General features: G+C 44.9%; 1 protein-coding gene across 2 annotated transcripts; it reads left to right on the top strand.

The window, feature by feature from the left end:
• The first annotated feature begins 375 nt into the window (after window positions 1–375).
• IFNAR1 (interferon alpha and beta receptor subunit 1) lies at window positions 376–25,899 on the top strand. 2 transcript variants are annotated; one of them, XR_013966520.1, is made up of 12 exons: window positions 376–557; window positions 5,170–5,293; window positions 10,165–10,343; window positions 12,404–12,561; window positions 12,676–12,814; window positions 14,616–14,730; window positions 17,275–17,474; window positions 17,579–17,736; window positions 20,709–20,859; window positions 21,756–21,901; window positions 22,853–23,235; window positions 25,605–25,899. XR_013966520.1 is itself a non-coding variant. In XM_080798174.1 (11 exons), the coding sequence occupies exons 1-11, from the start codon at window positions 485–487 to the stop codon at window positions 23,090–23,092; spliced, it is 1,683 nt and encodes a 560-aa protein (XP_080654300.1). In that variant the 5' UTR covers window positions 470–484; the 3' UTR covers window positions 23,093–25,187. The 2 variants fall into 2 exon arrangements, 1 of the variants encoding a protein (XP_080654300.1); XM_080798174.1 differs by lacking the exon at window positions 25,605–25,899 and having other exon boundaries at window positions 470–557; window positions 22,853–25,187.
• The last annotated feature ends 1,311 nt before the right edge of the window (window positions 25,900–27,210 follow it).

The raw sequence follows: 27,210 nt of genomic DNA, 5'->3' as shown, positions 1-27,210 counted from the left end.
TCGGAGGGCAGGCGTTGGGTAACTCCACCGCCGCAAGGCCTGAGCCAGCACACGCCGCGTTCCTGTTTGGGTCAAGGCCTCCCGTGAGGCGTAGCCTTTCCGGAACGAGAGGGTGGACCGCCGTGGGCGGTCACTGACGGTAAAAGGAGGAGCGAGAAGGACAGCGGGACAGACACCCCACTTCCAAGTGCGCATGCGCAGACTACCAACCTCCCACCAGGAGCGCACCTGCGCTCTAAACCCGCAGGGCGGCGCGCGCATGCGAAGGGGAGAAGCTAGCGTGGAGGGGACGCGCGTGCGTGGAGAGGCGGGGCGAGTGCGGGAGGGCGGGGCGAGCGCGGAGGGGGCGGGGGAAGGGAAGGGAGGGGCGGGGCGGGGCGGAGGCAGGGGGGTGCCCCTCGCGCCTAGGCCTGCCTCGCGTAGTTCGGTGCTGCGCGAAGTGACCGAGGATGTGACTTCCTTGGCCGGCGGTGGCCCGCGGACGATGCTCGCCCTCCTGGGCGCGACGACCCTGGTGTTGGTCGCTGGGGTGCCGTGGATGCTGCCGGCAGCCGCAGGTGAGCGACGAGGGATCCAGGCGCAGGCCGGGGGGCGGGGCGAGAGTCTGGGCGGTGGGGGCGTTGGAAGCCTCGGCCCCGGGGAAGCTGGCGTGCGGTCCGGGGGACCTCCGTTGGTGCGGGGGCACGGCGCTCAGATCGAAAATCTGGAAGCATTGGTGTTCCGAAGGATCGCTCCACGCCGCTCGCTTGGGGGCCGGCATACTCGTCCGCGGGCGGGGCACGCCCTCCCCGCCGGCTCTGTGGGCTTCCACCGCCGGGGTGCTGGGTGCGCCAGAGCCTTCCTGCCGGCTTTGTTTCTCTTAGATGAAGCCGGTCGCCGGGCTGGACCCTTAAGTCATAAACAAGGCGTCAGCGGCATATGGTGTTGCTGTTCCTGAAACATTGTCTCAATTTAGGGAAACAGTTATTCAGCCCCACGTGGGAGGGCGATAAAGATTGCAAGAATTTCGCTGCCCTCGGGATTCGTACAGTCTAATAAAAAGTAATAATAAGAGAAAAATAGGCAACCAAAATAGAGAGGCCGGGACCACCCGGCTAGTTTGCTGTCTTTATTAGTACTTAACGGGGACGCATCGGGGGAATGGCAACTATTACAAGGTTGACTTCGTAGTGAGGAGGGGTACCCAAAGAGAAAGAGGGACTAGCGCCGAAGGGCAGGAATCCAAGGGGTCAGTGAGGCCACCTAGTAGGTCCAAAGTCCTTAACTGTGCACTTAGAAAACCGTACCCCCATACGGTACAATGGTGTCCTACTTCTCAAACCCACCCATAAATATAATATATATAGTATATGAGTACTATGGTCCTGGTATAACCCGCGGTAATTTCTTTGAAGTCTTTTCTTGAAATTCTTGTATTCAGCTCATCGTGCGGTGATATAAAAAGAACTTCCCCAGAATTTTCACGTAAAAGTAGCAATCCAAGAGGATGTCCATTAAGATCCTTATTTTAATCTAAATTAAGGGAGAGCTGCTAAATTAAACTTTATACACAGCTAGCATTTATTGGACTCTTAACGAAGTGCCAGGCAATTCTCTAGGTGTTGTTTTTTTTTAATATTTTATTTATTTATTTGACAGAGATCACGAGTAGGCAGAGAGGCAGGCAGAGAGAGAGAGGGGGGAAGCAGGCTCCCCGCTGAGCAGAGAGCCGGATGCGGAACTGGATCCCAGGACCCTGAGATCATGACCTGAGCTGAAGGCAGAGGCTTAACCCACTGAGCCACCCAGGTGCCCCTTCTCTAGGTGTTTTAAAGCTATAAACTCATGTAGTTTTCAGTACAAAGCTACAGCTATTATGCTCATTTTACCATAGAGCAAACTGAGATACTGAATAGCTTGGCCATGCAGCTCAGCAGTGGCCGAATGGGAAATTAAACCCTGGGAACCAGGCTGCAGAGCCCTGGGCTTAAGAGTAGTCTGTTTTCCTAAAGGTTAAACAATTTAAATTCTCAATTCTCCATCAATATTTGTTACGCACCTAGTTACCTTTCAGTTAACCAATGTACTTTTTTCCTCTATGGAACAGTAAAATGGTCAAAACTCAGTAAAATTTTAACCCAAACTAGAGATGCTAATGTTGCTCTCTTTCAAAGCCATTAAAATATTCGTACTTTTAAAACTAGTCAGTTCAGTTCTGGGACCCTAGCCTAAGAAAATTACCCAAAATATGGGAGGGAATTTATTATTTGTATGGACGTATGTGTTTGGATTTATGTCAGACTTAAAAAGATCGTAAGTCGTTTCTGATCATCCATTAAGAATGTGAAACGCTGGGGGCGCCTGGGTGGCTCGGTGGTTAAAAGCCTCTGCCTTCAGCTCAGGTCATGATCTCAGCGTCCTGGGATTGAGCCCTGCATCTGCATAGGGCTCTCTGCTCAGCGGGGAGCCTGCTTCCTCCTCTCTCTGCCTGCCTCTCTGCCTACCTGTGATCTCTGTCTGTCAAATAAATAAAATCTTTAAAAAAAAAAAAAAAAAAGGAATGTGAAAGGCTGGAAGCAACTGGATTAAGTGCCCATTTATAGATCTTTCACACTACAAAGGTGAAATAGACGCTTTTCAAAAGGATATTGCTTGGTCTTCCAAATGCTAAGATGTCCCCAGCTGCAGTGTCTCCATCCTTTAGCAGAGGAAGGATGCAGCCCAGAGGAAATCCCTGTCTCGACCCCATCAAATTTCTTCTCCCTGTCTCAAGGGCCACAGTTAGTGAGATTAGACTAGTCTAGACCAGAGACTACAAATGCTGTCAGATCTTTTGTTGGTTCCTGTAAACCCAGTCAACTCCCCTTTGGCTGCATATAATCTATAAAATCCCAATAAATGGGATGAGAATTAAGTTTAAAGGGAGGGGTGGAATAAGGAAAGGTATTGTCCTTTGTGATGAAGTCTCAGAGAAAATAAGTGCAAAAAAGAAAATTGAGGGTGGGGACACTCAAGGAGGAGCTCCCCAGATTTAAAAAAAGAAAAAAAATTTTTGGAAGATATTTTCTCAGCTCTTTCCTTTTGGACTTCATACCATATCTCTAGCTGGAGACTAGAGGAGACAGTCCCAATAAAGAAAGTTCTACGTAAGGACTCCTATGGTAGAAAGTCTGCCAGAAGGTACCATGCTTGCCCCGAGGCAGAAGTAAAGGCTAGAAATATTATAGGAACCAGAAATAAATTTGAAAGTCTGACCTTTTAAAAATTTCAGCTCATCTCAGTGAGAAATCAGCGCTTGGTGCTGTTGAAGAAACTTCTGTGAACCCAGCACTATGCTGAGTCCTCTGAAAAATGCAGATTGAGTAACCCACTGTAGAGACCCTGCCCTTAAGGAACTTGGCATCTAAATAGGGATCTGTGTTTCATTCAAGAAGCAATTGGCTTTCTTTTGAAATATCTTCATTCAGCAAGTTTTGAGATCCTACTAGATGTCAGGTACTCTGCTGAGTACATCTGCTTTCGTGTGAAATTGACCAGTAGGGATCCGTAGTCCAGCATGTAATGAAAGAACAAGGTTAGCGTGAGCCGCAGTGTTAAAGGAAGGTTTTCTGTAAGGAGTCAGACTTGAGCTGGGTCTTGGAGTATTTGGGTAATCGGAGAGGAAGAAAACAGGTTAGAGGGGCCGAAAGGGAAAAATAAGAAGAGAGGACATCCAACTTCCTACTAGAAGTGTAAGAAATAATAGATCTCTAGACGGAAGTCCTTAAAAGTAAACGGAAGGGTTCAGGCTCGATATGAACACCTTTCCGAGTTCCTGTAGGGCTTGGCTGACGTGATAAACATTCATACTTCTGTCTCCCGATTTTGTCGTGTGAATATTTGGTTTCTGTGACTAGCTGTTAACTTTGAAATCACAGCTGCTCCATTCTGTATCAGAATATATGAAGCATATATACAGGATGTGAAACCAAACTGAGGCCATTAACCGTTGAACCTTGTATCCTTTACATCACTTCTAAGATCAAAGACAATTTTTATACAGAGACTACTTTTTCTCTTTGTTTGTTTGTTTGTTTTAACCTTAATTGCTAAAAAATGCCAGCTGTCATCTGAACTTTCAGCAAGTTGTAATCTTTTTGCTGGTGGAAGGTCTTTTTTTTTTTTTTCTTTCCAGCACGCTGAGTGTAGTCTGTAATCCCCTTCACCCATTTCCCCCATCCCCCCATCCCCTCCCCTCTGGTGACCTTCAGTTTGTTCTCTAGAGTTAGGAGTCTGTTTCTTGGTTTGCCTCTCTCTTTTTGTTTTCCTTTGCTTATTTGTTTTGTTTCTTAAATTCCACATATAAGTGAGACCATATGGTATCTGTCTTTCTCTGACTTACTTCACTTAGCATAATACTCTGTAGTTCCATCCATGTTGTCGCAAATGGCAAGATTTCATTCTTTTTATGGCTGAATAATATTCCATTATATATGTGTGTGTGTATGCATATTATATATATATATATATGACATATTTTCTTTATCCGTTCATCAGTCAGTGGACATTTGGGTGCTTCTATAACTTGGCTGTTGTAAATAATGCTGCTATAAATGTAGGGGTGCATGTATCCCTTTGAATTAGTGTTTTTATATTTTTTGGGTAAAGAGACTTTCAATTAAAAGATCAACACTGATTTTCTTTCTTTATTTTTTCCGGCTTTATTGAGATATATATGATATATAAGGCTTCCCTTTTATAGACTAAAAGACCTCAACCTTTTTCTAGCTCTCTCAAATATGGAGATTAAATACGTAATTAGCAGCCGCCCTGTGCTGAGAGCAACTGTTGGGGGGTTTTTTTTTGGATTTTTTTAATATGCTTTGTTATATTTGAATGTATTCATTCTTTAATCAGTGACATGAAAGGGAGAGCAACATTTTTTTTTTTTTAAGATTTTATTTATTTAATTGACAGAGATCGCAAGTAGGCAGAGAGGCAGGCAGAGAGAGAGAGAGGAGGAAGCAGGCTCCCCGCGGAGCAGAGAGCCCGATGCGGGACTCGATCCCAGGACTCTGGGATCATGACCTGAGCCGAAGGCAGAGGCTTTAACCCACTGAGCCACCCAGGCGCCCCTAGGGAGAGCAACATTTTTAAGAATATCTACAGTGTATATGTAACTGTCTTCTCCCTTGTTGCCTTGATTTCTAGGAGGAACAAATCTAAACTCTCCTCAAAATGTAGAGGTCGACATCGTTGATGATACCTTTATCCTGAGGTGGAACAGGAGCCGTCCGTCTGTCAGGAATGTGACTTTTTCAGCAGATTATCAACTGTACGTGACTGTAATGATCCCTTTGCAAGAATCGCCGTAATAATTTTGAAAATCCTAACACCCTCATTTATTTCTCAGATTTGGGAACCGGTTGTTTTTTCCATCTTTGAGAGAAATTTTGTGTCTACGTAATGTTTATAACTTCCTTTCTACAAACAGAGACTTAGTCCAGTTCCTCTTTGGGTGGTGCCCCAAGAGAGATTTGAGGGATGAGGATGGCAGACAGCTTTCATAGACCACAGCCCTACCTTCTCTCTTTGAGATGCGCCACCTTCTTTGAGTATAAATTAGGCTCTAAACTAGAACATGTCTTGAGGTTATGGAAGAGTACCCCAAAAGCTCTATCCAGGGTCTTGAGATAGGCCTCCCAGTTCTCCTAGGGTCAGGCTTTTTTTATTATCCCCATCATATACACGGTTTTAATTCAGGTAAAATTTATTAGCATCAGTATATAGGATCCTGCCTTTCCACAGACTCTGTTTCTGGAGTTTCTGCCTTCTCCCCAGCGCTCACGTTCTACCTCATAGCTGCCAAGAGGTTGGGCAGGCGGGAAGTTGCCGAAGAAAGGATTCCAGAAGGAGCGCGGCTCAGGAAGTACAGTACCTTGCTTTGGGTGTCAGAGCTCTGTGGGCTAACTCTGATCCTTGCCCAAGAAAGAGCGGCCGGTAATTGGGCAGCGAAGAAACAGGGTGTAGGAACCCCAGAACCAGGATCCCCCACTTCAACCATGGCCCCAGCACTCAGTCCTCCAGTTGATGGTTAACAGAACTGTGAGATTAATGTCCTCTCACAGCTTTAGTCATTTGCGTGTGTGTGTGTGTACATAAATGTGTGTACACGTACACAAACATGGATACATACATTGATGGTTTTTCTCGGAGTTAATCATTTAAGAATTTTTATCTCTAGAGATGTTCTTTAAATTGAACTTCAAGTTTTGTCCATTTCATTCTTTGCTTTAGTTCAGAATTTTCTATTAAACAACTATTTTAGGTATAACAGGTTGTTTCAGATACTCTTTTTAAAGTTGCCCTTTTAGGGGCGCCTGGGTGGCTTAGTCGGTTGGGTGTCTGCCTTTGGCTCAGGTCCTGATCCTGGAGTTCCGGGATCGAGCCTCGTGTGGGGCTCCCTGTTCAGTGGGGAGTCTGCTGCTCCCTCTTCATCTGTGCCCCCCACCCCAGCTCTTGTTCTTGCTCTCTCTCAAATAAATAAATAAATGAAATCTTTTTTAAAAAATAAATGGGGGCGCCTGGGTGGCTCAGAGGGTTAAGCCTCTGCCTTCGGCTTGGGTCATGATCTCAGGGTCCTGGGATCGAGTCCCGCATCGAGCTCCCTGCTTGGCGGAGAGCCTGCTTCCTCCTCTCTCTCTGCCTGCCTCTCTGCCTACTTGTGATCTCTCTCTGTCAAATAAATAAATAGAATCTTAAAAAAAATAAAATAAAATAAATGAAGTCACCCTTTTAGTAAAGAGCATAGACTGCTCCCTCGTGTTGTTCCTTCACACATTCTGTTGTCGATACTAAATTCTCCAGTCTGTGGCAGCCTGCTTTTCATCCTTTGACTCTGACTTCAGCATCACATGCATTATTTCAGTATGTCCTCATTCTGGTCTCTTCTACCAGCTTTATAAATAATTGCCCTATAAAGATATGCCAGACTACAAGTTTAGGGAGATAGTATAGCAATAGTATGGGGTGCTGGGGACTTGGGCCAGGCTGCTTGGAGACAAAGCCGTCCCACGCTATGTATGCTTTCACCGTTTCCTTGTCTGTTAAGTCGTGATAAAAACTAAAATGACCCTGTGGAACTTATCATCCAAACCAAGACCCTTTTGAGTTAAAAGGGCCAGTTAATTTTAGATAAGCTGGACCAACGAGCTTAAACCAGGGCCACCCTAGGCAAACTGGGATGGGACACCGCCCTGCCCCTCCCCCCACCGTAATAAGGTGTCTAACTTAGAAGGCTGTAGAAATATAGAACAATTGTTGGTTTGTTTACGATTTTATTTATTGATTTGAAAGAGAGAAGGAGAGCACAGAGGAGAGAGAAAAACAGACTCCTCGCTGAGCAGGGAGCCCTACATTGGGCTGGATCCCACGACCCTGAGATCATGACCCGAGCCAAAGGCAGACACTTAACCTACACTGAGCCACCCAGGCGCCCTGAAGCATGTAAAGTATGAAAAGTGCTCAGAACAGTGGCATGGAGTAAGTGATCAATGGAAGTATAGTTAATAGCAGTAAACAAGTATCTTCTTAATTAAAAAAAAATGGTTTTTTTGAGACAGAAAATGTGAGTGGGGGGTGGAGCAGAGGGAAGGAGAGAGAGAGCGAGAGAGAGAATCTCAGGCAGGCCCCATGCCTAGAGCGGAGCTGGACACGGGGCTCCATCTCAGGACCCTGAGACCATGACCTGAGCCAAAATCAAGGGTCGAACGCTTAACCGACTGAGCCACCCAGGCACCCCTTACTGTAGCGTTTCTCCGAACATAGGACAGATGCCACCGGTGATACAGAGACACATAAATAAGCTGTTAGGATTCCAATGACTGTAGGACACATGCTAAGACATCGGTGTTAGTGACCTGTATGCAAAATCTTGTTACGACGTGTGTAGTGTTAGCATTCAGTCTTCCATCCGGTAAAGATTGCGTGCCTTGTATGCCAAACACTCTCCTGGGTACTTAGACTATATGGGTGAATAGGAAAGGCAAAGATGGCATCTCATTGTATTATGGCACGGGTTTTACGAAATGAATTTTCTATCAGTTACCTCATTGTCTTTAGACCATGTTGTGTTCTGATCTAAATACTTTATATGATAAAGTTGGGTTTCGTTGTGTTTTTTGTTTGTTTGTTTCTTTAAGGCTAATATAAAAGCAATTACCAGTCCCTCGTAATACAAAAACACTGGAGTCAAGCATGTTTCTGCATCTCCTGGAACAAGAAAGATGGAAGGGGAGAGGGCGAGTGGGTTGGAACCATGTCAGGGCTTAGGTTTACAATTTTTATAAAGTTTTCTGTTTGTTTGTTTTTAAGATTTTATTTTTTATTTATTTGACAGAGAGACACAGCTAGCGAAAGAGCACAAGCAGGGGGAGTGGGAGAGGGAGAAGCAGGCTTCCCATGGAGCAGGAAGCCCGATGCGGGGCTCGATCCCAGCACCCTGGGATCATGACCTGAGCCGAAGGCAGACACTTAACGACTGAGACACCCAGGTTTCCCTAAAGTTTTCTGTTTCTAATAAGGGATTCTGGCTTTTTAACACAGATTCTGATGTGGAGGGGTTTCTCAGGAATGGTATCATTAAATGCCAACTCTGGCCTCACAGCTCAGAGAAGTAGAAAGGGAGACTGGCCAGGAATAAAGTTTCCCACATACCAGTGTATATTTTCAGTAATTTTTTTAAATGTTTCCTTTTTGAAAAATGAGATGGACTTATATTTGGGCAGCACAGAAATGATGTGGCTAGATTGTTCCTAAAGTCTGTTATCTTAAAAAGCATTTTTAAAATGAAGTCTACAGGGGTGCCCGGGGGCTCAGTCGTTAAGCATCTACCTTCCGCTCAGGTCATGATCCCAGGGTCCTGGGATCGAGCCCCACATTAGGCTCCTTGCTCAGCAGGAAGCCTGCTTCTCCCTCTCCCGGCGCCCCCTGCTTGTGTTCCCTCTCTCGCTGTGTCTCTCTCTGTCAAACAAATAAATTCTTTCAAAAAAAAATAAATAAGGGGCGCCTGGGTGGCTCAGTGGGTTAAAGCCTCTGCCTTCGGCTCAGGTCATGATCCCAGGGTCCTGGGATCGAGCCCCACATCGGGGCTCTCTGCTCAGCAGGGAGCCTGCTTCCTCCTCTCTCTCTCTGCCTACTTGTGACCTCTGTCTGTCAAATAAATAAAGAAATCTTTAAAAAAAAATTAAATAAATAACATGAAAATTTATCCCTCCCTCCTCTGCCCCCTTCCCCTCCATAAAGCTTGTGCTAGAAACTATAAATCAGTCTTGACAGAAATGCCTTGTCAGAGGAGAGTTTCTCTGCCTGGTTTAAGGTCGACAGGGCTTCACATGGGCAACAATTCCAAAACCTGACTAAGTTTGTTTTCCGTCTCACCTTCCCATCAGCCTCCGGGAGGGGGGGGTGGGGGCAGGGGGGCGCAGAGTGACATGTGGCAACATGTCCTTTCTTAATTTCTTCATGTGTTTGAAGAATCTGATATCGATCAGTTCTGCTTTTTAATGGACTAAACAAGGAACTCGTCAGTGTATACAAACATTTTAAGTTCTTCATTTCTAGTGATGGAGTAGGAAGAATTACTGCAGAGCAAAAGGGACGGTTTGGTTTTGATGAGGGCAGAGGAACTTCTCACACCCTTTCTTTGGTCTGGTAAACCCAGTCAGAAAAGTTCCAAAGGGGATCCTCAGATCCAGTCACCAAGTTTTCAGTGAGGAAAAGATCCAGAAATACAGGAGTTGGCCTGAAGTCACACAGCTGTTTTTAACAAAGCGGACACTTAGGTCCACTCTTGGTACCTTCTAGGTTCTTTCTTTCTCTGCTTTGTTGAAATCCTAACGCAACCCGTCACAGAATTACAGAACTGTGAAAAAATTAACCGTCGGAATGATTCCACTTTCTAAATAATAACTTGGTACATACGTGCTGGGCAAGTGTGCCACGTTGCCACTAAAATGTTCACAGGCCATTAACTCAAACAGAGTAACTACTTAGCCTAGTAGTTTCTGGTTTTACTAAACAGTAGTCATAATAGTGGTTATACCAGTAGTTAGAATAGTTAAGAGTTTCAGTGAACAGAAACCGTGTTGGACTCTTTTGTATTCATATATTTGCTTCTTCATTCATCTCCTTTTTTTAATCTCAAAGACTTGAAAATGGCGCTTGGCTCAAATTGCCTGGCTGTCAGTCTGTGGCCAGTACCGAATGCAACTTTTCTTCAGTCAAGCTCAATGTTTATGAAGAAATTAAACTGCGAATAAGAGCAGAGGAGGGCAACAACACTTCTCCGTGGCGTTATGTTGACTCATTCACACTGTTTGAAAAAGGTAAGAAGTTGCCCGCCGAACTACAGGCTGTTGCTCCCGAACTACCCTTGTCACAGCTCACTTCCCAACCCCATTCCTGTGTGACGGTGTAACATCTCCCCTTTAAAAAAAAAAAGGCCAGACTGTTTTCATGATAATTCTAAGACTTATCCGCCCCTTCCTTTCCATTCTGTCTTGAGTGTACACTGGAGTTTTCCAGAGGCTGATGGGCGACAGGGAAACCCACTGACTGACTTGCAGAAGCGAGCGGGAGATACATCTGTCTTCTTGGTGAAGCCAGACCTTAATGAAACTGGGACAAGATGTGACACAGCTCCACTCTTCTCGCCATGTCTGTTTTGGGAAATGTTCTTTTTTTAGAACAAATATCTGTCACAGCGCAATGGGTTTACCACTACTAACTCTTCATGAATTAGTATTTGAAAATATCGGTTTTCAGGTTTAATAATGCAAGGCGTAATCTCCATAAACAAAATCTCTTTTGGACCCTCCGTTTCTTTGAGTGTGAAGGGCTCCCGAGACCAAAACAATTGGGAACCCCGGCCCTCTGTCAGAACTCCCGAGAAGAATGATGTCTGGCCTCTCTCGCTTCTCTGCCCACCACTGTCTCTGCAGCCCTGTGCCCTCAAACTCCGTTCCTCCTCGCTGCCCAGAAACCACTCTTGTCAAGGACTCTGGTGACTTCCTCAACGCCCAGTGAGTTCCCAGTCTCTTCTGGCTCAGTTCCTGTGTACCACCACGGAGATCACTTGAAACCCGTCCACTTCTGGATCTCCAGGGCCCTGCCCCCTGCCCGCTCTCCTCCTGCCATCCACCCCTCCTTTGCCCCTTTCTCCTGGCCGCCCAGACCTTTCAGTGCTGGACCGCTGCAGGGCTGGGTTGTCGTACGTCTTCTCCTTCCACACTCGGTCCACTGGGAATCTTACGACTTTTAAGCCCAGCTCCGTGCTCTTGAGAAAAGCCCAGACTTACATCTCCAGCCCCACTCCTTCCCCTTGCCTTTACACTGTACCGCCAACTCTCTTTCCACAAACATCTCTGCTTGGGCGTCCAGTCATCTGGTCAACCAACGCTCTTGATTTCTTCCTCAAAACGTGCTCTTCTGGCGGATTTTTCCATCCCCGCTATGGACAGCACCTGTTTTAGTTGCTCAGGCCAAGAGCCTTGGAGTCATCTTTGGCATCGCTTTTGCTCACGCCCTGCATCCGGTCTGTCAGAACATTCTGAACGATCGATCTTCACCCCGAAGCAGATCCCTCGTCGCGTCCACCGCTGCGACCGGCCTTCACCAAGCTGCTCTCTCTCGAGCCACTGCGGTAGCTTCCTCCCAGCCTTCCTGCTTCCTCATGCCTCAGCTAAGATGATCTTTCCAAAATGTAAATCCCAGCCTGGCACTCCTCCGATCTCAGGCCTCCAGCAACCTCCCAAAGCTAACTGCCGAGCTCTTCCTTTGTCCTCTGGCTTCTAGCTGCTTCCCTGATCTCATTTTCAACCATGCACCTACATGAGCCGCCTTGTTGCCTCTTGAAAATGTGAAGCCTGTTCCCACCTTGGAGGCTCAGCCTGGAATATTCCTTCCCTAGATAATTTGCCTGATTCAGTTGTGGTAGTTTATATGTGCTGTGAAATGTGTAAACCTGGCGATTCACAGACCTGTACCCCTGGGGATAAAAATACATTATATGTTTATTAAAATAAAATTAAAAAAAATAAAATAAAAATAAAGATAATTTGCCTGACTGACAACCTCACGATTTTTGGGCCTCAGCTCAAATGTCGCAGAGAGGCTTTTCCTGACTGACTTATCTGAACCAGGTCTCGCCACCGTCTTCTCTCCCTCTGTGTTAACTTCATCTTTCCTTACAGCACACACGACATTATATGCATTTGTCTGTTTGGGGATTTTGGCCATATTCCCCTGCTCGAGTATAAGCTCCATGAGGGACTTAAGTGTTACTAATGCCAGGTACATAGGATGTGCTGAGAATTTTTTGCTGAGTGAACGTTTCAACCCTGTATTGATGAAGTTATATAGTAAACGTGTTCGGTTTTTTTTACAGCTCAAATTGGTCCCCCAAAAGTACACTTAGAAGCCGAAGATAAGGCAATAATCATCAACATCTCCCCGCCTGGAACAAAAGATGGTGGCATGTGGGCTTCCGATAGCTCAAGCTTCATCTACAGCTTAGACATCTGGAAGAACTCTTCAAGTGGAGAAGTGAGCATTCTTTTTACCTTTGTTCAATGTGAGAGAAAAAGGACCTGAATTTGTTCAAAATACTGACCTTAGACTTTTTTAAAGAGCAGACTTCTATTTTTTTTTTTATTATAGAGAAAGACTAAAACTGTTTACTCCAGAGATAAAATTTATGAATTCTCACCAGAGACCACCTACTGTTTAAAAGTTAGAGCAAGACTTTTGCCAAGAAAAACCGGTGTCTATAGTCCCGTGTATTGTATAAAGACCGCAGGTAAGGAGGAAGTTGTATTTTAGATTCAGTAAATGTGTATACAGAGGGGCACCCTATTCATTCTGGCAGTTTTCCTCCCGGTTGCTAAGTGTATATGATAATAGATACTAAAACGAAAATATTACAGCATTTACTTAAGCAAAAAAAATAAAAGTCACAGTAACTGGGATTTTTTTGTCTCAAGTAAACAGTAATGAAAGTTCTGTCTAAAAGTCTAAATATTTTTCTCATGACAAGAACTATTTTTTCGGGGCACCTGGGGGGCTCAGTGGGTTAAAGCCTTCGCCTTTGGCTCAGGTCATGATCTCAGGGGCCTGGGATCGAGCTCCAAATTGGGCTCTCTGCTCAGTGGGGAACCTGCTTCTCTCTCTGCCTGCCTCTCTGCCTACTTGTGATCTCTGTCAAATAAATAAATAAAAATCTTAAAAAAATAAAAAATAAAAAAACTATTTTTTCTTCAGAATCCACTTCCAAAAGGAAGAAAGTAGTTGCTCAAGGAACAGTTAGTCTTCCAAAAAGTATACCTTTATAAGTGAAACGTTAAGATGTGAAAGCATCCTGATAATATTTTGTCAGTGACCTCCTGCCTATAATTAAGGTCAAAGGTTAGGAGCTTAGATTTGTTTGTTATTTGAGTCATAATTTTAGTATGCTTCGTTTTTAAAATCAAACATACAGGAGAATTGAAAGTAAAGTTTTCCTCTTCCGCCTCCTCACCCCAGTTCCATTCATCAGCATGTAGCCCTGCTAGTGGTTTGTGTGTCTTTCCTGCTTCTCGTGGGACCTAAAAGCATACACACAGACGTGTAAACGGTTTCTTGGTTTTGGTTTTTAAAATGAAAAAATAGGATCCTGGTAGATCGATCTTACAACTCACTAATTTAACCTACGACATTGAGGATCCTTTTGTATGTTGGCACGTACCGATCTATCATATTCTTTTTTTTTTAAGGTTTTATTTATTAGAGAGAGAACACGGGGCAGGGGGACGGGGAGGCAGACTCCCCGCTGAGTGGGGAGCCCCATGTGGGGCTCGATCCCAGGACCCTGAGATGATGATCTGAGCTAAAGGCAGACGCTTAACCGACTGAGCCACCCGGGTACCCCACCACGCTCTTTTAAATAGCTGCGTACTATCACCTTGTGTGAACAGACACCATTTGTAACTCCCTTAGCTATTACCTCCTGATAACATGTAAGCCTTTTCTTTTCTTTCCCATGCTGTTAAGCTGTTAAGAATTCTTACCATGAGGACCCCTGGGTGGCTCAGTCAGTTAAGCGTCTGCCTTCAGCTTAGGTCGTAATCTCAGGGTCCTGGGATCAAGTCCTGCATCAGGCTCCTTGCTCAGTGGGGAGCCTGCTTCTCCCTTTCCCTCTGCTGTTCCCCCTGCTTATGTGCTCGCTCTCTCCCTCTCACAAAAAAAAAATAAATAAAATCTTAAAAAGAAAATTCTTACCATGTATCTCTCTCTCTCTCTCTCAAATAAATGAATCTTCTAAAAAAGCAGGGGGAAGGGGGGCACCTGGGTGGCTCAGTTCTGTTAGGCATCTGCCTTTGACTCAGGTCATGATCCCTGGGTCCTGGGATCGAGCCCCGCATCGAGCTCCCTGCTCAGGGGGAAGCCTGCTCCTCCTTCTCCCTCTGCCCCTCCACCCTGCTCATGCTCGTGCTCTCTCAAATAATAAATAAGTAAATAATTTTTTTTAATTACTTAATTTGGTACTCATGGTACTCTTCATGCCATGTCTTATCTCACTAAAGTAACAATGCATGCTTCTCTGTGTATTCTTTGTCTTCTAGTTGAAAATAAACTGCCTCCACCGGAAAATATTCAAGTTGATGCTAAAAATCAAACCTATGTTCTTAAATGGGATTACGCGCAGGAAAATGTGACTTTTCACGCTCAGTGGCTCCAGTAAGTTCGATTCCATGAGTTTCCTTTTGCTTAATTTATTATGATTCCTTTCCTGCCGCTTCAGCCCCCTACAGCTCCAGGCACAGGGGCAGACTGCTTGGGATGATTCTATCATACTGGAAACGGGATATTTAATTCTGGTCCCTGCTCTGCCGTTAACTTAACTGGATGACCTTGAGCTAATCCCTTCATCTCTTCCGGCCTTGGTTTCTTCGTTTGTTGTAATATGGACATATTTAATAACATCTCGTGTACTTACTGGTGCTTTTTTTTTTTTTTTTCAAGTGTGCTTCTCGCTGCGTGTCTCATTTCCCAAATCTGGAATAGTTGCCACATGACCCTGACCTTTTCTTCAGAGCTCGCTTGTTCCCCGAGTCCTAGGAATGATCTCAGTCCAGTCTGTCTTATTCATTTCGAATCAGCCTTCCCACTTTCTTGACAGTGTCAGTGGTTTTGGCAGATTTTTTCAGGGATCACGTCAGTGGGAAACGAAGCAAGCGGGACGGCACTGTGTTGCGGCCGACTGTGGGTCAGGTCCGAGAAGCGCGTTTAGTTCATGTTGGCTGGAAAGCTGTAGGGGATAAAGAGGTAAAACCAGCGGAAGGAGGAGCAGGTTGTGGGGAGGAAGGGGACAGGTAAGCAAGCTCTCTTGGGAACAGAGGAGTAGAGGGACCAGAGGCAAGTGTAGCAGGGGCAGGAAACGGAGAGTGTGAGGAGGGAGAGAAGCAGGAAGTCAACTGAGGGCGAGGGGAAGGGAGGACCACTCTGGTGAACTCTCCGTCCTTCCGTCCTTCCGTGTTAGTCATGCAGTGGGAGCGCGTCCGCGCCTGCAGGCCCCTTGACCCTGCCTGACCCGGAAACTGGGCGGTCATGTCGCGTGCGCCAGACTTGAGAGGGCTGGGGTTTCCGGTGGCCGGTCTCGAAGTCTCTTGGGAGCACTCGGGCACGCTGTAGGGAGCACCGAGGGGATGGTGAAGGCACGGTAGTGCAGCACGTGGTTCCTGGAATCCAAGGCAGGTAGCTGAGGTGTCGTAGTGACGGTGGTTTGGGGCCGAGGAGTGGTCCGCAAATGATGAGGGTGACAGAAATCCAAAATGTAAAGGTGGTTGGGGCCGGAGAGACCCCAGAAGCCATGTGGAGAGAGAGGAGATGTGAACAAGGCCTTCATTCATGAAACACGTATTTTAAAATTAGACACAAGAGGGCACGTTAGGCAGAGCTACAGCACGAGGGAAGCTCAGGCCACAAACAGATTGAAAATCAGGTTAAGGTCAGAGGTGGGGGGTGTTCCTGCTCTGTAGCAAATCACCACAGATTTAATAACCGCTTCAAGAGTGCGCTTATCTGCCAGTGACTTCTGGTCAGGGGACCAGGCCTGGCTTGGCTGGGCCCTCTGCTCAGGGTGTCGCAAGGACTCTTGGAGCCCATCCAGAATGTTGCTTACCACCCACGTGAGAGAAGCCCTACCTGAAGAACAGTTGACTGTTTGGTCACGGGAGAGCAATGAGAGAGAAAACCGAATACGCAGGATAGGGTGAGAAGAGGCTTAGCCTCAGACTGTCCTGTAGGCCTTTGGGTGCCATTCAGAATTTCGCATCGAGGGGCAGGTGACATGAAGTGTGTGTTCGAGGAGGGGAAGATCGCCACGTTGTATGTGGACCATGGAGACGCCAAAAGCGAGAGAACCAGTTGGGAGGCTGTTGCAGTTGCAGACTTGAACTGGGTTGCTTTGAGCTGCTGGTTTCTGAGTAGTTTACTTGACCCCTCCAGGCACCGGTAATGTCCAAGTTCTATGTTGACTGGCTCTTGCCACACTGTGGCGGATATCTCCATTTTACCACTCACCCGTTGGTGTATGGGTGATATGTTTCACAGCTGGCTTTCCAGAAGAAAAAAAAAATGCCTTATTTGTAGCACTTGCCAATTTTCATACTGTAAATACACCTACCGTGGTCCCTTTCAGCATGACGTCACTGACCATGGCATTGGGAAGAAATACACAGGAGGCCCCCGTTACAGAGTATTGCCACCGTAGAGATACAATAGACATAAATAGCTTTGAGCACAGGTAATAAAACGTAGTGAAATAACCAGGACAAAATGAGTTTCGATCCAGTTTGTCACCTGTGCTTCTGACCTGCCAGCTATAAATTTAAAAAAAAAAAAAAAAAAAGAGTTTTGAGTATTTTTTTGAGTATTTTTATTTTTAATGCAACCTGTGTATCTGTAAGGTGATGTACTTTATTTTGTAATAATGGCTTTTAATAACTGGCTCGCACCATTTGGGAAAATTCGTGGGTGGTTCTTGTGGGCTGGCTTGGATGGGCTTTGGTGCAACAGCGCTCCCTTCTTGTCACGCCCCAGAACAAGGGCTCTGGTTCTCTTTGTGGTGTATGCTTGTCTCTTACAGTGTAGTGTGAGCTTCCTGAAGGTGGCGACTGTTCCCCTCTGTGACATGAACCCCGAACAGTATCTAGAATGTTCTAGGTATTTCATAAATATTCATTGAATTACTATGTTTGTAATTTTTTTTTGTCTTAAAAGCGCCTATTTAAAAAAGATTCCTGGGGACAATTCAGGTAAATGGAAACAAATACCAAACTGCAAAAATGTCCGAACTACGCAGTGTGTCTTTCCCAAAAATACTTTCCATAAAGGAATTTACCTTATCCGTGTTCGAGCATCGGATGGAAATACCACATCTGTTTGGTCTCATGAAGAAAAATTTGATACTCACTTACAAAGTAAGCCAGTAGTTTTTCCTTCGGATTGTGCTTCTCTGATTTGGTACAGAGTCTTAACATTGTTTTTCCGAGTTGAACGTTGTGTCTGTACACTTTTTTCCCAGTTACCCTGTTTCCTCCGGTCATTACCATGAAATCCACTAACAATGCTTCCCTGCGGGTCTATATCAGCGCTCCGGAAGAGTCGGAAAATAAGCCTGTGAACCATCTTTACCCGCTAATTTATGAAATTGTATTTTGGGAAAACACTTCAAATGCTGAGGTAAAAAAAAGAAAAAAAAAAAAAAACAACAACTATGTGACGTAAATCTATAATAGAGGGTTGTAACTAGGATTTGGGGAAGCAAAGCTTGAAGTTGAAATTTTAGGCAGGTTTTTAAACTTGGGACTGTAATTAACTCCGATATTTACAACAAGAAGAGTATTAGCATCTTTCTCTGTTTTATGGCTTAGTTATAGATCACCTGCCTCTGGGCATCCCGGTGTGTTAACATTCGGATCCCTGCACCTGTTACTACTCAAATCAGAATCTCTTGGGTGGAACTCAGGAATCTGTGTTTTTACCATGATTCCTGGGCATTCATCTAAACCAGAGTTTCTCGGCACTGGCAACATTCAGACTGGATAAGTCTTCGTTGTGGGAGCTGTCTTGTGCGTTGTAGGATGCTTACCCTACTGGTGGCCAATAGCACTGCCTCCCCGTGGTGACAACCACAACACCCCCAGACTTTGCCAGATATCCCCTGGGGGCAGGGTACGTCCGAGGGGGCAAGAGAATCTCAGATGATCCGGTGGTTTGTGGCCCTCCGAGAGGAAAGCGTGCCTCCAGAGTTCAGCTTTGCTGCACAAAATCCTGTTGCTAACAGTTCAGTTTCATGGCAGGGAAAGGATTTGAAAACAGTCCTCTAAAAAGGCTCCTCAGCAGGGGCAGTCATGGAAAAAAGAGTCAAGAAACACGGGTTTTTAAACACTAATATTCGAGGGGTGCCTGGGTGGCTCAGTGGGTTAAATAAGCCTCTGCCTTTAGCTCAGGTCATGATCTCAGCGTCCTGGGATCGAGCCCCGCATCAGGCTCTCTGCCCAGCAGGGAACCTGCTTCTCCCTCTCTCTGTCTGCCTCTCTGCCTACTTGTGATCTCTCTCTCTCTTTGTCAAATAAGTAAATAAAATATAAATAAATAAATAAATAAATAAATAATAAAACACTAATACTCGAAAACCACAGACAAAGGCAGTACACAACATCGGATGACCCACATGATTCTAGATCTCTTTTCTCTACGGAATTGCAATCAAGGAAATCGACCTTGAAAAGTCTGGTGGAGTTGAGTTGGGTGGATAAATTCTGTAACCTGACTTTATTTTCTGTTGGAAATCTAAGAAAATTATAATGACTTGGCCACTTCCCTTTTAACTGTGTGAACACACTGTAACTGAAGCATAGTTTAGCCCACTGGAATTACAGTCGGTTCTCAGTTGTCCCTACATCAGGGGAACAACTTTTTGTGTCTCAAGCCATCAAATTGTGTAACCTTAGGCAGGATGCTTTTCCTCTCTGAGATTTTGTTTCCTCTTCTCTAAAGTAGCAGTAGTCATAGTAACTCCGTTTTTTTTTTTTTTAAAGGATGTTTATGAGGTTTAAAATGAGGTAACAGGTGCCTGGATGGCTAGGTTGTTAGGCATCTGCCTTTGGCTCAGGTCATGGTCCCAGGGTCCTGGGATCGAGTCCCGCATTGGGCTCCCTGCTTCTCCTTCTCCTCCTGCTTATGTTCCCTCCCTGCCTGTCAGATTACTTAATTAGTTAATTAATAAATAAAAGTTAAACATAAAATAAAATAAAGCAAAATAAATAAATAGAATAATAAAATAAAATAAAATAAATATGAGGAGCACCTGGCTGGCTCAGTCAGTAGAGCGTGCAGCTCTTGATCTCAGGGCTGTGGGTTCAAGCCCCACATTGGATATAGAGATTACTTAAAAATTTTTTTTAAAAAATCTTAAAATGTAACAAAAGAAAACACTTAGCACATCAATTAACAAATAGATAGTAGAGATTAAGTAATTTCAGTTGCTGTCTTATCCTGACAGTAATCACAATCATAATAGCAGCTCACATTTACTGAAAGCTTATTACGTACCAGGTACTATGGTAATTTACGTGAATTGTCTCAGTCGTTCTTCAAAACAATCCTGCCAGACTGCCTGATCGATCAAGTCGGTCTGCAGACACTTGGAATGGAGAATCTCTTTAGTACTTCCCTGACACCGGGCTGCCAGCGGTACAACGTGGGCGGTTGTGATGCGAGGATGGTTCGGCTTGGCTCTGGGGCTTCTCTGCATGTTGCACGTGGTTTCTGGTCCGAGGAGGACGAGGGACGTGGGGAGGACCCAGCCTCAGTACGGGCTCCACAGTCAGTCAGGACACGCGTGAGTGGGAAAAAAATCAATGGGTTTTGAGCCACAGGATATTTTGTTATAGTACATGACATCACGTGACATTATTTTGTTGCATTATTTTTGTTGTTGTTATACAGTATTATTGTGGCCACGGCTGACTACTGCAGGGAGCAGCAGTAATTGTCCTCATTTTACGGATCTGAAAATAGGGCCAAGAAGAAATGAAACAACTTGCCTGAGGCCACATAGCTATAAGCGATACCATAATACAGGCAATTTAAGGTCCGAGCCCCGCCTCCTAACTACCCCTGCCCCCGAGCAGAGGAAATACAATGACATTTAAACCAAACCAACAGGTATTATAAATTTAGAGCTGTCTTAAGAATATGTCATATTCCTTTTTGGAAGCAGCATTTTTAAGTTTGACTTGGGTTGTAACATGTGGTCCAAAACGAACGTATATTTCTTTTTTTTTTTTTTAAGATTTTATTTATTTATTTGACAGACAGATCACAAGTAGGAAGAGAGGCAGGTAGAGAAAGAAGAGGAAGCAGGCTCCCGGCTAAGCAGAGAGCCCGTTGCGGGGCTCGATCCCAAGACTCTGAGATCATGACCTGAGCCGAAGGCAGAGGCTTAACCCACTGAGCCACCCAGGCACCCCCAAATGTATATTTCTTTTTTTTTTTTTCAAATGTATATTTCTTAAACATACACCAGCTAAGTGGTTGGGAGAGGCCAATCTTTGACTGAATCTCTAGAGAATTTAGGAAATCGACATTCCCTATCTGATTTCGTAAGGTGACTAAATGTTATCAATGATCTACTTATTTTCTTATAGAAAAAAATTCTAGAGAAAAGAACTGATTTTACTTTTCCTCAATTGAAACCGCTGACTGTATATTGTGTCAAAGCCCGAGCACTCATTCAGGATGAAAGGTGGAATAAAAGCAGTGTTTTTAGTGATATTGTGTGCGAGAAAACAAAACCAGGTCAGAATCTTTCATTATCTCTTTGTCTCTCTCTCTCTTTTTTTTTTAATGTAAGTGGACTTTTAAAAAATAATTCAATTCACTGAAAATTGTAAAGTATTTCCTTATTGCTATACAAGTATGAAGAGAATACTTTCTTCATGAGCTACATGAATCAAAAGTAGACCTTCGGGCTAAGCCTTGCAGTTTTAGAAAATATTTCAATGCGCAGTTCAGTGTTTTTGAATGCTTTATAGTTCATCCAATATGCATGTAATTAATTGCCTTAAAAAATTACTCTTTAACGTATAAAAAGACTAATTTTAGGTGTTTGGTTTTGCATAGTTCTTAATGTAATTATCGTGGGAGAATCGCTTCATTAGTTCAGTTGTGAGTTTTGTTCCATGGGAATGGTCAGGTCCCACCTTGTATTTTACAGTTTCCAGTGTTGGCTTGTAGATGGCTGATTAGTCACGGAATGGTATTAATTATGCTAGCTCTGTATCACAGAAGGGCTCGAGAACACTTTGCTTGTTGGGAGCTAAATGTCAACATTGCATCCTTCACCTTGCCCGGCCACTCTTTAAATGGAAATGCATTGCCTAAAAAAAGGGGTAGAAGACTTTCATGTGGCTGGCTCAGTTGGTAAACATGGGACTCTTGATCTTAGGGTCACGAGTTTGAGTCCCATGTTGGGCATGGAGCCTACTTATAGAGAGAGGCATAAAGGGAAAGCATTGCCTACAACTGTTGTATGCTCCATGTTACCAGAAATATTTCTAAGGGTATATCATTTCATAGATTTTTCTATTTCCTTCCCACATAGCTACAGTTCATCCATGTAAACCGTCAGCATTGTTAACGTATTTGTGTGTCGCGATCTATGTTGTTGCTAAATATCACTTACTTATTTTTAGGAAATACTTCCAAAACCTGGCTCATAGCTGGAGTTTGTGCTGCGCTATTTTCCATCCCGGTTGTCATCTATGTCATGAAACTTCTCTTTCGATGTATCAGTTATGTGTTCTTCCCATCAAGTAAACCTCCTTCCACTATAGATGAGGTATGTGACTTTTGTCAGTGGGTGAATTTTTCTTAAAATGAATGGGAAATATATTTGATTTCCATGCAACATACGCATTTTCTTGATCTCCAGAAAACAATACAGACTGGGATATTTTCTTCACTTTCGGTAAATTGGCCGTAGAAACAGCCATTTAATATCAAATAACGTGGACTAGTAAGGTTTGTCCTTAATCTCATAGTTTTCTTCAGTTTGGCTATGTTGGCACTTGTTTTATCATGGAAAAGCTGGGTATTCACCCAAAGCCTACTATACCCTCATCAGTGCACCCCGTGGGTTACATCACAGAAAATGAAATAACAGAACATGAGCCTCCTTTCAGGATACCTCACGGGCTCCTATTCGACCCCACCGTGAGGTCGGCATATCTAATGAAAGCACTAAATGACAAAGACCTAAGCCCGGACTGAGCCTGGGGGTGGCGTGGCCACCTGGGGCGGGGGTTCAGACGGCCTGCCTTGAGAGTATCGCTTGGAGCCCTGGCTTTGGAGTTGGCGAGACCCGAAGGGGAATTGTTGATCAACTATGATATATTTGCACCTGTTAACTCTGTAGACTTAAGCAGATCCATTAAGAGAACTTGAGCAAGTGCTTTTGTGCTGTTAAGTCTCAAAAGAAACTGTCCACAGTCCCAGTGCACCCCCCTTTCCTTCCTCTCCCACGCTCTCCGGCACCCTCTGCCCCCTCTTGAGTCCTTTTCATGTACCTGCCCCAAGACAGTGCCAAGAGGCATGGGACCTCACTAGTGAGGGGCTTATTCTAAATGTCAGATAGCAGTTTCTAGGCTCCAAACTGGTTTTTAATGTTTTTGCATATAAACCAGTACCACTGGTTTTCTCGGTAGCAGATTTAAGAAGCTGAGGCCACTGGACCTAAAAACTCTTACATTTTAAACAATTTGTTCCTGTTCTTCCCCTTTCTTTAAATTAGTATTTCTCTGAGCAGCCGCTCCGGAACCTCCTCCTTTTTACTTCCGAGGAACTAACGGAAAGATGTTTTATAATTGAAAACACAAACACTATCGCGGCAGTAGAAGAGACTAACCAAACTGATGGAGAGCACAAAAAATACAGTTCCCAAACCAGTCAGGATTCGGGGAACTATTCTAATGAAGATGAAAGCACTGCAAGCAAATTCAGTGAAGAGTTCCTGCCTCAGGAGACCGAGTGACCAGAAGCAAGTTCTAGAATGCTCGGGAGTTCTGGGGGAGCCGCGCTCGAAGCCTGGGCTCCTGCTCCCCTCAGTAACTGTGCAGTGGGTACCTGCTCGTTCAAGAAGGAGGATGTCTTCGGGTCACCGGTCCAAAAATACAGGCAAGCACTTACCTCTTGGACAGAAGTTTCCTCTATTCCTTCCCGTGGGCAGAGCCTTGAAAGACCTGTCGCTGGATGAGTGAAATCCAGAAAACGTTCTCTAATGTCATCTCAAGTTCCGTTGCGCTCACGGCTTGTGGCAGAGCACACATGGTCACTGTGTCCCTGTCGGTGACACTGTCACCGTGTGCCTGTGGCTGCCCGTGTCACCGACTCACCCTCCATTCTCCATGTTACACACCATTCAGGAGTTTTCCGGAAGTATTTTAGATACTTTTGACACTGAAGCTAGGCCCTCGGGAAGTTTCTTTAGCAAAGCTGGATGCCATGACCACTGGCTTTCTGTAAAATAGCTTCCTCTGGAAAACATCTGCAGGTGCCAGAAATGTGACCTGTACAATTTTCAGGGGAACCCTATCCGTGTGTCCCCAAAACCTTGGCTCCTACATCACAGTCACCTCTCCCTTCTGTGGTTTAGGATTCACATCAGGTCATCCTTTCCTGAACACTAATACTTCCCAGCTCACAACCTAATTCCTAACCTAGTAGAACAGTAGCAGCTTCTGATGTGAATTTGCAATGAAGTGACAGAAAGGGACAACTATCTAATTAGAGAAACTGTTAGGATATTTTAAGGTAAGGGAGTATGTAGAAGTTGGTCACGGTGTCTGCAAGAAGCCTTGGGACCAGAAAATGCTCCTGACAGAACAGAGTAAGAAGCAGAATCATTCAGTAGGAGGAAAGTAGGTGATGTTCGTGAAAAATAAGAGAAATGCGTCTAATCAGCTTTTAATTATTAACATGCTATGGGGTCGCTCATGGTTGTTTTGGGGTTTCTTTCCTTTCTCAGTTTTATTGAGATGTAATTGACATGTAACTTATCTGTGTCCTGTTTTGAACCCGGCCCTTCTCTGTGGGTGTCCCTTCTTCTCTGCTTACACGCACTCAGGAAAGGGAAGGTTCACTATCACGGTAAGGAAGAAAATGTAACTGGGAGGAAAACCTAAGTTTAAGAATTACATGATGCTTTTCCAAGGCCACCTGGGGTGTATTCTTAAATTATTCATGGAAACCCTTTGTAGGAATCAGTCTGGGGATTTTGGCAGCCTCCCAAGGGAAGGGAGACAGAGCCACACAGCACGCTGGGACGTACGCGACCAAAGGCCAGTATTATTTCTGTCGTCGTCCCTGCTGATGTCCCACGTTTAGCCGTGGGGGAGAAGAGCTGGGAGGCAGCTGCTCTGGGACAGCTCCCCCTCGGCACCGCCACAGCGCCACGGAGCACACCACGTGCTTTGCTGGACCCGCAGCCCTGGCTTCTGGCAGAGCGTAGAGGGGATCTGGGAGTGGACCCTGATGTGGGTCACATCCCGTTAGGATAGCCATAAAGTACTTACTAGTAGAGATTCTGATTCGAAAATTAGAAACGCTGCTCAGAGCTATGACCTTTAGAATCTGACCAGAAATTTACAACCTATAAAGTTATTTTTTAAATAAAGAGTTTGTATCTTTTCCCCCACATGTGACCTTAAAAAGCAGCCCTGGTTTGCTCTTAATGAATTCTACATACAGAAACCTTCCTTCCTCCCCTGTCCTTCCTGCAGCTCCTCCTCGACATGTTAGGTTTGGTTTTCGTCTGGTATCTGTCTGTCCCCCTCAGAGACCGGAAGGTCTCTCAGCACAAGGAATTTCTTTTATTCATCGCCGTATCCCCAGTATCTGCAGCAGTGCGGGGCCTCACTCATGGACGGTGCGTGGGAAAATATTATCGAATGTGTGAAATCCACAATTTGAACCAAGTGGATGCTTCTGACTGTTGTCTGTATGTTGGTTGAGTTGCGGAAGGACATAACCACGTGTCCGGTGTTTCTTTGCGGTAAACTTGTATTTACATTTTTATTTTAAACCCTATTGCCATGAGCGATTTTCTGTAATAAACGCTGGAGCCGGAAGTCTTTGGTTTTGTTGTTGTCGCGCTTAGACCTGATAAATTTTCATGGAGAAAAGCCGCCACAACCCACGACTTCATGAGATACTCGCGGCAGAGGGGACGGATGCCCGGGCCCAGTGTTGCACTGTCCAGCATTGGGTAACCGCAGCTCCCAGCCAAGGAGCTCATTTGCTTGCTTTTCGCCTTTTCACAACCTCAACTTAAGACTTGGAGGGAGCACAGCCCTGATTGAGTTTGTAATGGCATTGCAAACTCTGCTTTCCTGAACTAAACTGCCTGCCTTTTGCAAATCCCTCTTCTCAGAATACATTCAAACTTCTAAGGGTACTCCCCAATCCCACATGTAAACTGATTCCTCCTGCCATCTGGACAGGTTTATTTTTGTTTTTTTCTTTAAAGATTTATGTCTTTATTTTAGAGCGAGAGCAAGGGGAGGAGTGGCGGTGGAGAACGGAGAACGGGGAAGCACGGAGCCCAGTGCAGGGCTCGATCTCATGGCCCATGAGATCATGACCTGAGCTGAAACCAAGTCGGACCCCTCACCCCCCTGAGCCACCCAGGCACCCCTATCTGGACACGTGTACTCTGATGTTGAACACGATTGATACTCAGGCTGGGGACCCTTCAATGATCTGTTTTTAATAAGCTTCCTCAAATTTGTTTTCTCAAAAGGAACAAGGAAGTGAATGCTAATAAATACATCTCTGACACCCACGGACTGCCCTGTCACTTAACTAGTACCAGTAACACCCAGTTTCTTGTCACTGCATTTTTTTCTTGGGTGTAGGTGACCACAGATTCAAGGTATGGGGACCGCATAAATACATGTGGGTATTTGTCATGCGATATTTATATTGATGGAGGAAAACCAGGACTATTTTTTCCATCACCCGAGAGGAAAATGTCAAGAAGAGAGAATTTGATGGTTTTCATGCAAAAAATATACCAGTTTCCTACCTTTCATGAAGCCCGTTCCACATGGGACTCACATTCTAGCCGAGGCTATCTTGTGGATGAAGTAAAAGTGATGAGGGAGAAAGAAAAAGTTGGCAGAGTAGATAGTCTGGCTTAGGAAAAACAGGTTTGGGGAAGAAGGAGAAAATAGATTGTTGCTTTCAGTCGCTGGTTTAAATTAAACTGTCCTTGGGGCACCTGGGTGGCTCAGTCAGTTTAGTGTGGGACTCTTGATTTCGGCTCAGGTCATGATCTCGGGGTCCAGCTCAGTAGCGGGGGAGGGGGGCTCTGCTTCAGAGTCTCTCCCCCTCTGCCCCTCCCCCCCTTAAATAATAAATATTTTTAAAAATTAATTAAACTGTCCTCAGGGTAAATCTCACTACCCCTGCCCCCCGATCCTCCCCAAAATTTCCTAGCTCCATCGGAGAGGAAGGAACTGAGGGAAAAATGAATGAATGAGAAAAACATTCGCCTATCCTCTGTCAAGTAGAAAGTCCGTTTTTCCAAGGGATTGGAGTTAGTCCTTAAGTAGAACAACAAATAGCATAGTCCCAAATCTCCTCATTTTTTTTAACAGTCTGGAATCTGAGTTAGAAAAAGAGATGATTATGACTTTTATAGGATAAAAAGGTACATTGTCCAGTCTGAAATCTTCCTAAAAAGACCTCCACCTCTTAAACACATAGAAGTCGTCGTCGTGACTCCACACCCACTCATTCATCCAGGTGCTACCCAGGAGAGATTTTAGAGTGCTCTGCCTCGCTAGAGCCCATTCTGCTAAGTGGCAAGCTTCACAAAACGAGGACTCTTTTTTTTCTTTTTTTTTTTTTACTCTGTAGCTGACACTCCGTTAAATATTGCAGAAGTGATTAAGCAGGGCATTGAACATACATAACGTAGACCGGGGCTGCCACTAGATGAGGACAAATCACCCTGTTTGGATTCACAACTCGCTGGTATGACAGATTCTTACACGGCTGGGCGTGTCCTGGGGAAACAGGAAGAGGGCAGCGTGCAGCTAATGGTCCCTAGATTTAGCAAATTACAGTTGAATTACAGTTGAATTTCAG

The sequence above is a fragment of the Martes martes genome (assembly GCF_963455335.1).
Source record: "Martes martes genome assembly, chromosome: 1".
In the NCBI taxonomy this organism is placed as follows: domain Eukaryota; kingdom Metazoa; phylum Chordata; class Mammalia; order Carnivora; family Mustelidae; genus Martes; species Martes martes.
The sequence above is the reverse complement of the archived record's forward strand: the minus strand, read 5'-3'. Positions and strand labels throughout refer to the sequence as shown.